The following is a 13,913-nucleotide window of genomic DNA, read 5'->3' as shown; positions in this document are numbered from 1 at the left end:
GGGGAGGTGACAAACGGAGAGAGGAGAAAAGGGGGAGGGAAAAAGGGAAGGAGAAAGGGGGCGGAGAAAAGAGGAGGGAGAGAAGAGAAAGGACGAAGCACGGGGGAACACAGGGAAAGGGATTAAACCACAAACCGTGTCCTCCTGGGAGAACAGATCTGCAGTCAGTCTAGGGAAAGGAGAACAAGGCAACTCTGAAGTAAATCTTTTGATTTTTGCCCCATGAAAGACAACAAACTTTGACCTTGGTTTATAATAATAGTGTCCATCTCATACTCCATTTGGTGAGCTGCTGGTTTGCTAAAGTCCAACTCCCGTATGACATGGTGAGAGACAGGGAACCTGAACAAGTCATCAGAATGGAATCTTTTGAAAAACTTCATTCACGCACCGTGTGACGGCTCTCAGGGCACGCCATCTGTGGCAGCCATTTTATGCACAGCAAGGACCCACAAATAGCACCAGTTAATGTTTTTTTGATGCTGGTTGAGGGAGGAATGTTAAAGAAAGAACTTGCATTTAGATAGCACCTTTCACCACCTCAGGACGGCCCAAAGTGCTTCACAGCCAATTAAGCATTTTTGAAGTGTAGTCACTGTTGTAATGTACGAAACGTGTCAGCCAATTTGCGCACAGCAAGATTCCACAAATAGGAATGAGATAATGACCAGATAATCTGTTTTAGTGACATTAGTTGAGGGATAAATATTGGCCCAGGAGACCGGGGAGAACTCCCCCGCTCTCAAATTAGTGGCGGTGGGATTTTTTTTTACATCCACCCGTGAGGGCAGACGGGGCCTCATCTGAAAGACGGCACCTCCGACAGTGCAGCACTCCCTCAGTACGGGACTGGGAGCGTCAGCCTGGCTTTTGTGCTCAAGTCCTCTGGAGTGGGGCTCGAACCCACGACCTTCTGACGCAGAGGCGAGGGGGGGGCGACTGCTCGACAAGGATGCCCCACTGCCTCGGGGGTGAAAGCTCCACCCGGTGCAGTACAGACCAGGACGTCTCAGTGATATATTAACCCGTCTGCAATTGGCCACAACATCTCTGCGATAGGAATGGGAGGAAAAGTCAGCCCGACTGTTCACTCCTGATTCCTACCCAGCGACGGGCACTACAGCAATTCAGAGAAGGACGCGGCCTGAGCCGCCACGAACCCCTCGGTTGAATAGTTAGGACCTGTATTCCGGTGGGAACCAGCACCTTCAGCTAAAGAAATCGGGGGGTGGGGAGGAAAGGCAGAAGAAGACAGGACTGAGGGAACGTCTGGCCCGAGAACCAACATTACAAACAGCACAAAACAAAACACAACGCAATTCGATTTATTCAGAGAAAACTCTGCTTGGAAAAAAAAGTTCATCACACTTTTATTTCCAATTACACTTTGTGACTATCTATATATATATTTATATATCTATTTATATAGAACATATTATGCATCAGAAAACCGACAGAGAGGTAAAAATACAGAGAGTTTCGAAGTTGCAGTGTGAGACACTGAGTTATCTCAGAGTCTGTGCCCAGCATAATGATAAGCCACAGTGAGTCATCGAATAAATCCCAGCCAGCAGCGATAACGCAACGATTGGCTCTTGACTGAAATCGCGGACGGTCACGATAGCGACACTGTGGAAAAGACTAGTGAATATTGTGACTTGGTACTACATTAAACTGGCTGGACAGGGGAGAGAGAGGCGATGAAATGAATCATAGACTAGAAGTCACTGCAGAAAAAAAGTTCAACCCAGACTTTACGTTCAAATCTCTGGAGTCGGGCTCGAACCCGTGACCTTCCCACTCAGAGGCAAGAATGCTACCCCGCTGTGACACAGCTGACCAGTCATCCAGAAAGAAGAACAGACTTGCATTTATATAGCGCCTTTCAGCATCACAGGATGTCCCAACATCCTTTACAGCCAATGAAGTGATTTTTTTTTTGAAGTGTAGTCACTGTTGTAATGTAGGAAACGCGGCAGCCAATTTGCGCACAGCAAGATCCCACAAACAGCAATGTGATAATGACCAGATCATCTGTTTTTTTTCCAGTGATGTTGGTTAAATATCGGCCCAGGACACCGAGGAGAACTCCCCTGCTCTTCTTCGAAATAGTGGCCGTGGGATCTTTTACAGACGGGGCCTCCGTTTAACATCTCATCCAAAAGACGGCACCTCTGACAGTGCAGCACTCCCTCAGTACTGCACTGGGAGTGTCAGCCTGGATTTTGTGCACAAATCTCTAGAGTGGGGCTGTGAACCCATGACCTTCTGACTCAGAGGCGAGAGTGCTCCCCACTGGGCCATGGCCGACAATAAAGTCCTAGAGCTGGAGTTGCAGTGGATAATGAGGAGCTGCTTCATCGGGCTTGGCCATTTCAGGAACTGATCTTCCCTTCTCTCCCCCCTCCCAACAGGGAATCCCTTCCCCCATCGAGTGATTCCACTTCCGAAAACTTGGAAAGGTCAGAGCTCAACAAAAGGGGAATTCAAAATCCCGAAATCTGATCCCGAGTCCCTGATGAGGTTAACCTCATGTCCCTCACGCACGAAGAATGAGCAGTTGTACGGAGGAACTGGAGAAGGATTCGGACCCACAGAACTGATCCACAGCCGAATCCAGCTCCTCGAGGAGAGGGGAGGGAATCTTAGGGGGAAAAAGGGAAAAAGTTTTTTAAAAAATAATTTCGATTCGGGATGTTCGAGCTCCCGGAGTCTCGAAAAGTCAGAGATTAGGGCTGAACTACTTCAACCAAACAGGCCCGGGAACAAATGCGCTGTGGGAAACAACGTTTATTGATATGTTTGAGGCATCGATGGGTCGATTTTAACCCAGCCGCCCGGTGCGGGGGTGGGTGGGACGGACACGAGAGCGGGGGTGGGGTTACCGACACATTCCTGTCTTCCCGCCAGGCCACAAGTAAGTGAGCTCGTGGGCTAGGAGGTGCAGGAGTGCCCCAGAAAGGCCTCCCCTACCCCGACCGCAGACTTTCCAACTCCCCCCCCCCCCAACACCCCCCACCCAACTTGCCTTGGTGGGGATCGTTTCCATGGCTCCCCGGCTGCGGCCTGACGCCTCCTCTCCCCCACTCCGGCCCGCTGGCAGTGACATAATCGCCACTGGCTTCAGGCGGGAGTCAGTATCAGGGCCTCACGCTCCCTGGGGGTTGGAAATTGGTTGGGAGGTAGGAGAGAGAGAGAGAGAGTGGGGATAAAGGGAACGTACTCTGATTATCAGGATGTGACAAGTGGTGTCCCCCAGGTATCTGTTCAGGGGCCTCAACTTTTCACCATATTTATTAATGACTTGGATGAAGGAATAGAGAGTTGTATATCCAAGTTTGCAGATGACACTAACTTAGAAGAGACAGTAAGTGGTACAGATAGGAGCAGGAAGTTGCAAAGGGACATAGACAGATTAAGTGAGTGGGAAAAACTATGGCAAATGGAGTTCAATGTGGGGAAGTGTGAGGTCATCCACTTTGGATCGGGGAAAGATAAATTGGAATATTAATGATGAGAGACTAGGAACTGTGGAGGAGCAAAAGGGATTTGGGATTCCACGTGCACAAATCAGTAAAAGCTGGTGCGGAGGTACAAAAGGAAATCAAAAAGGCTAATAAATGTTGGCCTTTATCTCAAGGGGGCTGGAATACAAAGAGGGAGGAAGTGATGCTTCAGTTGCACAGAGCCTTGGTCAGGCCCCATCTGGAGAACGGCACCTCAGGAAGGCCTTGGAGGAGGTGCTGCCCAGATTCACCAGAATGATACCACGGCTTAAAGGGTTAAATTATGAGGACAGGTTGTACAGACTAGGCTTGTATTCCCTCAAGTTTAGAAGATTAAGGGGTGATCTGATTGAGGCGTTAAAGATGATTAAAGGATTTGACAGGGTAGATAGAGGGAAACTATTTCCTCTGGTGGGGGGAGTCCAGAACAAGGGGGAATAACCTTAAAATTAGAGCCAGGCCGTTCAGGGGTGATGTCAGGAAGCACTTCTTCACACAAAGGGGAGTGGAAATCTGGAACTCTCTCCCCCAAAAAGCTGTGGATGCTGGGGGTCAATTGGAGCTTTCAAGACTGAGATCGATGGATTTTTGTTGGGTGAGGGTATCGAGGGATAGGGAGGAAAGGCAGGTAAATGGAATTGAGGTGCAGACCAGCCAAAATCTAATCGAATGGCGGAACAGGCTCGAGGGGCTGAATGGCCTCCTCCTGCTCCTGATGTTATTCTTTTAAAAAAAAAAGTCTCATCGCAGATGGGATGGAAAACTCGGGACGGAAGAGACTGACCGGATTCTAAATCTTTCGCAGGAGCTCATGTTCAAAATGTCCGCCCTTCCCCTCTTTCCCTCCCACGTGGCACGTTAGACAATCTTATTTGAATTAAGTCGCATTTTATTTGGAATATTGCCTCCGAGCAGTTGTCAAGCGGGCCGGGTGACGCTCTTTCCGCTTCAGTTTACGCTGTCTTCATCACTTGCTTCTCCCTTGTCGTCCTTGGACTCTAAGATGCCGCTTTCGTCTATGTTTTCCAGGGAGTCTGCGTGTTGGATGGAGAGTTCGGAGAGCTGGATGGCGGGGAGCATGCTCTGCTCCGGATGGATCCAGGGTTTGTAACGTGGGTTGTGTCTCTGTTTCCATTCCGGGTACTTGAGGCAAGCTTTGTACATCTTCTTCATCGCCTTGTAAAAGACAAACGTTTTCTCAAAGTTAACTGCACCGTCCAGGGACGGGAGGCCGATGGCAACGAATTACATTTACCTGAGGAAGGAGGAAGTCTCCGAAAGCTTGTGAATTTAAAATAAAATTGCTGGACTATAACTTGGTGTTGTAAAATTGTTTACAATTGTCAACCCCAGTCCATCACCGGCATCTCCACATCACAACGAATTACAGGGCAGGGGGTCGAATCGCACGGTGACAGGGAGCTCAACACGCAGAGGGCAGGCCCGAGAGTGAATTTAAAGCCCATGTACACCCTCCCCTATCACAGACTCTCCCCACCCATTTAATCTCCCCCCACAGCCCATGTACACTCTCCCCTATCACAGACTCTACCACCCATTTAATCTCCTCCCACAGCCCATGAACACTCTCCCCTATCACAGACTCTACCCACCCATTTAATCTCCCCCCACAGCCCATGAACACTCTCCCCTATCACGGACTCTCCCCACCCATTCAATCTCCCCCCACAGCCCATGTACACTCTCCCCTATCACAGACTCTCCCCACCCATTTAATCTCCCCCCACAGCCCATGTACACTCTCCCCTATCATGGACTCTCCCCACCCATTTAATCTCCTCCCACAGCCCATGGACACTCTCCCCTATCATGGACTCTCCCCACCCATTTAATCTCCCCCCACAGCCCATGTACACTCTCCCCTATCACAGACTCTACCACCCATTTAATCTCCCCCCACAGCCCATGTACACTCTCCCCTATCACGGACTCTCCCCACCCATTCAATCTCCCCCCACAGCCCATGTACACTCTCCCCTATCATGGACTCTACCCACAGTCCATGTACACTCTCCCCTATCACGGACTCTCCCCACCCATTTAATCTCCTCCCACAGCCCATGTAAACTCTCCCCTATCACAGACTCTACCCACCCATTTAATCTCCTCCCACAGCCCATGTACACTCTCCCCTATCATGGACTCCCGATTTTTCCCCATCTCCAATATATATGTAACCAATAAACAATAACTTTTTTAAAACAATTTTTTTAATGCCCCTATGATTTTTCTCCCTGGATTGCTGGAGAATAAGCTTAACCTCCTGGAGACTCCAGGACGAGCTGAGCGATTTACCTCTACATTAAACATCGTACTCACTTTGGGAGCTAGAAGCTGCCATGACTGGTTCACCACCCATTTTGGTAACGAGCCTTCAAAAAAAAAACACAAATTAATCACTTGGACTACCAACCAAGACCTTTACAAACATAGGATTTGCTGGACGAAAAATGAGTACAGACCATCTAATACCGCCATGGCTCAGTGGGTAGCACTCTCACCTCGTAGGTTCAAGTCCCACTCCAGAGACTTGAGCACAAAAGTCAGGCTGACACTTCAGTGCAGTGCTGAGGGAGTGCTGCACTGTTTTGGAGGTGCCATCTTTCAGATGAAACGTCAAACCGAGGCCCCATCTGCCCTGTCAGGCGGATACAAAATGTCTCACGGCCACTATTTCGAAGAAGAGCAGGGAAGTTCTCCCCGGTGTCCTGGGCTAATATTTATCCCTCAACCAACATCACTAAAACAGATGATCTGGTCATTTATCTCATCACTGTTTGTGGGATCTTGCTGTGCACAAATTGGCTGCCGTGTTTTGTTTTTAATTCGTTCATGGGATGTGGGCGTCGCTGGTGAGGCCGGCATTTATCGCCCATCCCTAATTGCCCCTTGAGAAGGTGGTGGTGAGCCGCCTTCTTGAACCGCTGCAGTCCGTGTGGTGAAGGTTCTCCCACAGTGCTGTTAGGTAGGGAGTTCCAGGATTTTGACCCAGCGACGATGAAGGAACGGCGATATATTTCCAAGTCGGGATGGTGAGTGACTTGGAGGGGAACGTGCAGGTGGTGTTGTTCCCATGTGCCTGCTGCCCTTGTCCTTCTAGGTGGTAGAGGTCGCGGGTTTGGGAGGTGCTGTCGAAGAAGCCTTGGCGAGTTGCTGCAGTGCATCCTGTGGATGGTGCACACTGCAGCCACAGTGCGCCGGTGGTGAAGGGAGTTAATGTTTAAGGTGGTGGATGGGGTGCCAATCAAGCGGGCTGCTTTGTCCTGGATCTACATTCCCTACATTACAACAGTGTCTACACTTCAAAGTACTTCATTGACTGTAAAGCACTTGGGGATGTCCTGAGGTCATGAGAATTGCAATATAAATGCAATTCTTTCTTTCTTACCATCCTGCTAGTCACATGATATAACAGTAATGGAGTTGTTGACTAATCACAGCAATCAATCTCTATCAATGAGTCTACAACAGACCCAGACATGAGGTGAGGAAAACCCCCAGTGTGGAGAGCTTTGGGAACCAGAGGTTCACCTGTTCCTCCCAAACCTCATACACTCACCACACGTAGGGGTATGGTAGCATGCCGGTTATGTCACTGGACTAGTAATCGAGAGGCTTGGAACTAATAATCTGGAGAACATGAGTTCAAATCCCATCGAGGCAGTTTGAGAATTTGAAATCAGTTGAAAATAAAATCTGGAAATTAAAAACCATCAGTAAAAGTGAATTCTGCCGTCCGTACCCGGTCTGGGCCTATACGTGACTCCAGCCTCACATCAGTGCGGTTCACTCTTAAACTTCACTCTGAAGTAGCCTCGCAAGCCACTCAATTGTATCAAACGCCCACTTAGTGGTTCAAGAAGGCGACTCACCACCACCATCTCAGGGCAACTAGGGGATGGGCAATAAACACCGGCCTTGCCGATGACACCCACAACCAGAGAAAGAATTTTTTTTTATAAATCAGTCATGTTGCAAATTAGTCATATACTGCATCCAAAAATATTACTTTCTGAAAGAAATCTTCTCATTTGCATGAATCAACAATAACCGGTCCCACCGTCTCCCCCAGGGAGCCTGTTCCGTCGACTGACTCCTCGCTCACTGAAATATTGATTCCGCAAACAAATATTCAATCTCGGTTAACTAATGAGTCTGCCCGACCGAGAGGAGGACTCGGCTCCCCTCCGTCATTTCGTTTTGCGATTATACCCTCAGGATGTGGATGACACAGGCCTGGCCGTATTAATCGCCCATTCCTAGTTACCCTGTTTGCAACTTAACTGACTAGGGCCTCTTCACAGGGCACTGGGATTGGAGTCACATGTAAGATGGGCCTATATTCTCCGGAGTTTAGAAGAATGAGAGGCGATCTCATTGAAACGTATAAAATTCTTAGTGGGGCTTGACAGGGTAGATGCTGAGAGGCCGTTTCCCCGGGCTGGAGAGTCTAGAACGAGAGGGCAGAGTCTCAGGATGAGGGGTCGGCCATTTACGACCGAGATGAGGAAAATTTTCTTCACTCAGAGGTTAGTGAATCTTCTGAATTCTCTGCCCCAGAGGGCTGTGGATGTTGAGTCGTTGAATATATTCAAGGCTGAGATGGATAGATTTTTGGACTACAAGGGAATCAAGGGATATGGGGATCAGGCGGGAAAGTGGAGTTGAGGTCGAAGATCAGCCATGATCTGATTGAATGGCGGAGCAGGCTCGAGGGGCCGTATGGCCGACTCCTGCTCCTATTTCTTATGTAGGCCCAGACCGGAAAGGACGGCAGATTGACTTCCCTTTTTATGACAATCTGACAGCTTCATGGTCACTTTTTTTCCCCCCCTGGTGCCAGCCCCTAAATTACCAGGGGTGAGAGGACTACAGGTACGTGGAGAGACTGGAGAAGCTGGGATTGTTCTCCTTAGAGCAGAGAAGTTTAAGGGGAGATTTGGTGTTCAAAATCATTCGGGGTTTTGATAAGAGTAAATGAGGAGAAACTGTTTCCAGTGGTAGAAGGGTCGGTAACCAGAGGACACAGATTTCAGGCAATTGGCAAAAGAGCCAGAGGCGGAGATAAGGAGACATTTTTTTTAACGCAGCGAGTTGTTCTGATCTGGAATTCACTGCCTGAAAGGGCGGTGGAAGCAGGTTCAATAAAGGGAGTTGGATAAATACTTGAAGGGGAGAAATTTGCAGGGCTATGGGGAAAGAGCAGGGCGAGTGGGACTAATTGGATAGCTCTTTCAAAGGGCCAGCACAGGCAGGATGGGCTTCTGTGCTGTATGATTCCATAGTTCGATTTATGTGAATTCACTTTCACAACTTGCCATGGTGGGATTTGATCCCATGACCTCTGGTTTGCTCGTCCAGTACCAAAACCAAGGGTCTACTGTACCCAAACAGTAACATGGATGCTCACATAGACCTGCGTCTCAAAGGCATCCCCTTTACTTTATCTAATCGCCGAGTGAGAGGGGCAGTTAACAGCACCGAGCACCATTTCTGTTAACAAGCCCCCAGACAGGCAGGCTGTGAACGGAGGGTCAGAGAGATACAGGAGCAGTCAGTCTGCCAGACTTCAGAGGTGAAATGAGCTCCCAGTTTTGTGCCCGGGGGTTACTCCTTTGCTTGGGGAAACAGCAAGTAGTGGGGGTTAAAGAAAGGAGCCATAAAACCAACAACAACTTGCCTTTAACACAGTAAAACGTCCCAAGGCGCTTCACAGGAGCGATCATCAGGCAAAATTTCTCCCCGAGCCACATAAGGAGATATTAGGGACAGGTGACCAAAAGCTTGGTCAAGGAGGTAGGTTTTTAGGAGCATCTTAAATGGAGGGGAGAGAGAGGCGGAGAGGTTCAGGGAGGGAATTCCAGAGTTTAGGGCCGAGGCAGCTGAAGGCACGGCCGCCAATGGTGGAGCGATTGAAATCGGGGGATGTGCAAGAGGCCAGAATTGGAGGAGCGCAGAGATCTCGGAGGGTTGTAGGGGCTGGGGGGAGGTTACAGAGATAGGGAGGAGGGGGGCGAGGGCCACGGAGGGATTTGAAAACAAGGATGAGAATTTTAAAATCGAGGCGTTCCCGGACCGGGAGCCGACGTAGGTCAGCGAGCACAGGGGGTGAGTGGGATTTGGTGCGTTCCAACAGCGCTGGAGAAAAAGTCACAAATGAAGAGAACCATGAAGCTCTGGGCATCGCCAGGGAAACAGTGCAATTTGCAAACAGCACAGCAGTTATTAAGTTATTTAAAATCTTCCCCTCTTCCCCACACCCCTCAGGTCCCATTCACCCTCTCTTCCTCCCCTTGTCCCTCTGTAATCTTTTTCCAACAATTCCTGTGAAGCCAATTTACTCTGGCCAGACATCACCCCCCACCTCTGGCAATGTCACATATTTCCTGATTGGAAAACTCTGAGTGTAAGGTGACCACACTCCCAACCCAAGATTCCACAAAGACAAATCCCTGATCCTGGCACAAGGTGAGGAGCATCATCCCGACTCCCAAACTCCTCATTTTGCGTTCACCCTTGTTTTCAAACCCCTCCATGGCCCTCACCCCCCCTCCCTATCTCTGTAACCCTCCTCCAGCCCCTACAACCCTCCCAGATCTCTGCGCTCCTCCAGTTCCGGCCTCTTGCGCATCCTCCGATTTCCATCGCTCCACCATTGGCGGCCGTGCCTTCTGCTGCCTCGGCCCTAAGCTCTGGAATTCCCTCCCTAAACCTCTCGTCCTCCCTCTCCCCTCCTTTAAGAAGCTCTTTAAAACCTACCTCTTTGACCAAGCTTTTGGTCACCTGTCCTAATATCTCCTTATGCGGCTCAGTGTCAAATTTTGTTTGATAATCGCTCCTGTGAAGCGCCTTGGGACGTTTTACTACGTTAAAGGCGCTATATAAATGCAAGTTGTTGTTGTTGGTGTCAGAAATCCTTCTCGGCGCTGAATCATGGCTGGTCTTGGGCACCTCTCTTACCTTTAGGATCCACCTGCGCCAGGTAGGTGAGCGTACAGCTGTTGGCGCTTTTGGTTTCTACCAGGTACCCGGTCTGAATGGAAACCGCACGCACCCGTTCCTTCTTTGGAGGGTATTTCTGAGCAGAATGGGAGAAAAAAAACAAAGTCACTCCTAGAATCATACAGCACAGGAGGAGGCCATTCTGCCCATCGTGCCTGTGCCGGCTCTTTGAAAGAGCTATCCAATTAGTCCCACTCCTCCTGCTCTTTCCCCGTAGCCCTGCAAATTTTCCCCCTTCAAGTATTTATCCAATTCCCTTTTTGAAAGTTATTATTGAATCTGCTTCCACCGCCCTTTCAGGCAGCGCATTCCAGATCAGAACAACTCGCTGCGTAAAAAAAAATTCTCCTCATCTCCCCTCTGACTCTTTCAACAATCACCTTAAATCTAAGGTCCTCTGGTTACCGACCCTCCCGTCACTGGAAACAGTTTCTCCTTATTTACTCTATCAAAACCCCTCATGATTTTGAACACCTCTATTAAATCTCCCCTTAACCTTCTCTGCTCTAAGGAGAACAATTTCCAGCTTCTCCCGTCTCTCCATGTAACTGAAGTCCCTCATCCCTGGAACCATTCGAGTAAATCTCCTCTGCACCCTCTCTAAGATACCTGACATCCCTCCAGAAGTAAATCGAGTTCATGTTCGGTGTGCAGCCTATATGCATGTAAATACGGTAATCGCACTGGGTTTGCTGGTATATTTTTGCATCAAACAGATTGAACGAAGGGTTTTGGAACAGCCCAAAGCATCTCAAGCCGTGTCTGAATTGCCCGGCAGCAGGTCTGATCACACCTTGGGCGGAGCAGAGCCTCCCCTTTGGGCCTCCCCCTCCCCTCTCCCTTTGGGGCCCTCCCCCATCTTCCCCCCCCCCATCTCCCTTTGGGGGCCTCCCCCTCCCCTCTCCCTTTGGGGGCCTCCCCCTCCCCTCTCCCTTTGGGGGCCCCCCCCCATCTCCCTTTGGGGGCCTCCCCCTCCCCTTTCCCTTTGGGGCCCTCCCCCATCTCCACCCCCTCTCCTTTTGGGGACGTCCCCTTCCTGACATGTTGCTCAGGTTTGGGGTTGGTTCCCAGAAGCTCTCCCTCAGCGTCAACTCACCAGGTGTTTCACAGAGTAGTTCATGATGATGTAATCCTTCCCCATGGGTAACCAGGACCGGAGTGTGATGACATCCCTGTTTTTCAAGGGCTTTGGACATCTCCCTGGTGGCACAGGAAGGAATAAAAATCACAAGTCCAACGCACATGAGGAGAGACAAACTAAACAGTTTGAAGGGGGCGCAGGAGCAGAGAGACCTGGGGGTGTACGTACACAAATCTTTGAAGATGGCAGGACAAGTTGAGAAGGATGTTAAAAAAGCAGATGGGATCCTGGGCTTTATTAACAGAGGCATAGAGTACAAAAGCAAGGAAGTTAAGAGTCAGTCACATTGGGTGTGGGACTGGAGTCAAGTATAGGGTAAGGACGGCAGGTCACCCTCCCTAGAGGACATTAGTGAACCAGTTGGGTTTTTATGACAATCCGACAGCTTCACGGTCACTTTCACTGAGACCAGATTTTATTTCCAGATTTTTTTTTAACAAAATGAATTCAAATATATCAGACTGCCCTGGTGGGATTTGAACTCACGTTCGCTGGATAATTAGTCCAGTAACATAAGCTCTACATCACTGTACCCAGTCATTTCATCTTTGGGCTCCCTCTCTTCCTTCACACGTCCCCTCCTCCACCACATTAGATATTTCAGAACTCCCCAGTTGATGCGTACGAGCGCAGGAGGCCAAATCATCACCCTTTGAGATGTTAAATCCTTCCGCCTGTTCGCTAGATGTTAAAGATCCCACGGTATTATTAAAAGAGCAGCAGGGAGTCCTGCCCAACAGTTCTGCTCGGCCAACACCGCCATCATCAAAACCACTTCTTTATCCCCATGGCTGGTTGTGGGATCTTGCTGTGCGCAAACATGGCTACCACGTTCGTCCAGGTAACAACACCGAGTGCAGCGTGAAGTAGTTTGTCGGCTGTGGCTCCCCGTCCCGTCGAGGGGGCGTGAGGCCGGGCTCCGACTCCCCGTCCCGTCGGGGGGCCGGGCTCCGACTCCCCGTCCCGTCGAGGGGGCGCGGGGCCGGGCTCCGACTCCCCGTCCCGTCGAGGGGGCGCGGGGCCGTGCTCCGACTCCCCGTCCCGTCGGGGGGCGCGGGGCCGGGCTCCGACTCCCCGTCCCGTCGGGGGGCGCGGGGCCGGGCTCCGACTCCCCGTCCCGTCGGGGGGCGCGGGGCCGTGCTCCGGCTCCCCGTCCCATCGGGGGGCCGGGCTCCGACTCCCCGTCCCGTCGGGGGGCGCGGGGCCGGGCTCCGACTCCCTGTCCCGTCGGGGGGCGCGGGGCCGGGCTCCGACTCCCCGTCCCGTCGGGGGGCGCGGGGCCGGGCTCCGACTCCCCGTCCCGTCGGGGGGCGCGGGGCCGGGCTCCGACTCCCCGTCCCGTCGAGGGGGCGCGGGGCCGGGCTCCGACTCCCCGTCCCGTCGGGGGGCGCGGGGCCGTGCTCCGACTCCCCGTCCCGTCGGGGGGGCGGGCTCCGACTCCCCGTCCCGTCGCGGGGCCGGGCTCCGACTCCCCGTCCCGTCGGGGGGCGCGGGGCCGGGCTCCGACTCCCCGTCTGGTTTCGGCCTGTGGGCAGCCCTCCCTCCAGTTCTGAACGACCTTTTCTACTTACAGGCGTAGTAACCCACGTCGGCATTGACCGTCAGCTTGCCGATGTCGAATGTCTCGATCATGTTCTCATCCCACTTCCTACGATATTCAGTGTCGTGTAGAACATCGTAGAGAGTCTCTGAGCTCAGGTCTTTACAGAACATCCTGCACTGAGAGAGAGAGAGAGAAAGGGGACAACTGTCTGAGGAAATGTGTACAGAACGGACGGACAGACACATGCACGCACGCACAAACACCTGTTTGAGGAACTGTGTACAGGGCAGAGAGAGGGAGAAGGGCCTGTAGGTGCGACTGGGAGCAGAGTATCTATCTCACATTCAGGCTGAACTTACTGCAATGCTCACTGCAAATTATACCCCGTAACATCGCCCGTCTCCGCCCCTGCCTCAGCCCATCTGCTGCTGAAACCCTCGTCCGTGCCTCCAGACTCGACTATTCCGAGGCTCTCCCGGCCGGCCTCCCACCTCCCACCCTCCATAAACTTACGTTCATCCAAAACTCGCACCAAGTCACCCCTCACCCCCTGTGCTCGCTGACCGACATTGGCTCCCGGTCCAGGAACGCCTCGATTTTAAAATTCTCATCCGTGTGTTCAAATCTCCCCATGGCCCTCGCCCCCCTCCCTATCTCTGTAACCTCCTCCAGCCCTACGAGATCTCTGCGCTCCTCCCAT

General features: G+C 51.4%; 1 protein-coding gene across 1 annotated transcript; it reads right to left on the bottom strand.

Annotated features, from left to right (window-relative positions):
* Nucleotides 1-1,345: 1,345 nt before the first annotated feature.
* LOC137322681 (START domain-containing protein 10-like) lies at nucleotides 1,346-13,386 on the bottom strand. The gene is made up of 5 exons (XM_067985614.1): nucleotides 13,242-13,386; nucleotides 11,626-11,729; nucleotides 10,488-10,605; nucleotides 5,847-5,899; nucleotides 1,346-4,682 (listed from the first exon to the last, which is right to left on the bottom strand). Exons 1-5 carry the CDS (start codon nucleotides 13,381-13,383, stop codon nucleotides 4,455-4,457), a joined length of 645 nt encoding a protein of 214 aa, XP_067841715.1. The 5' UTR covers nucleotides 13,384-13,386; the 3' UTR covers nucleotides 1,346-4,454.
* Nucleotides 13,387-13,913: the final 527 nt, after the last annotated feature.

This window comes from Heptranchias perlo, chromosome 6, assembly GCF_035084215.1.
Source record: "Heptranchias perlo isolate sHepPer1 chromosome 6, sHepPer1.hap1, whole genome shotgun sequence".
Lineage (NCBI taxonomy): Eukaryota > Metazoa > Chordata > Chondrichthyes > Hexanchiformes > Hexanchidae > Heptranchias > Heptranchias perlo.
Note: the sequence above shows the minus strand (reverse complement) of the source record. Positions and strands in the feature narration are given on the sequence as shown.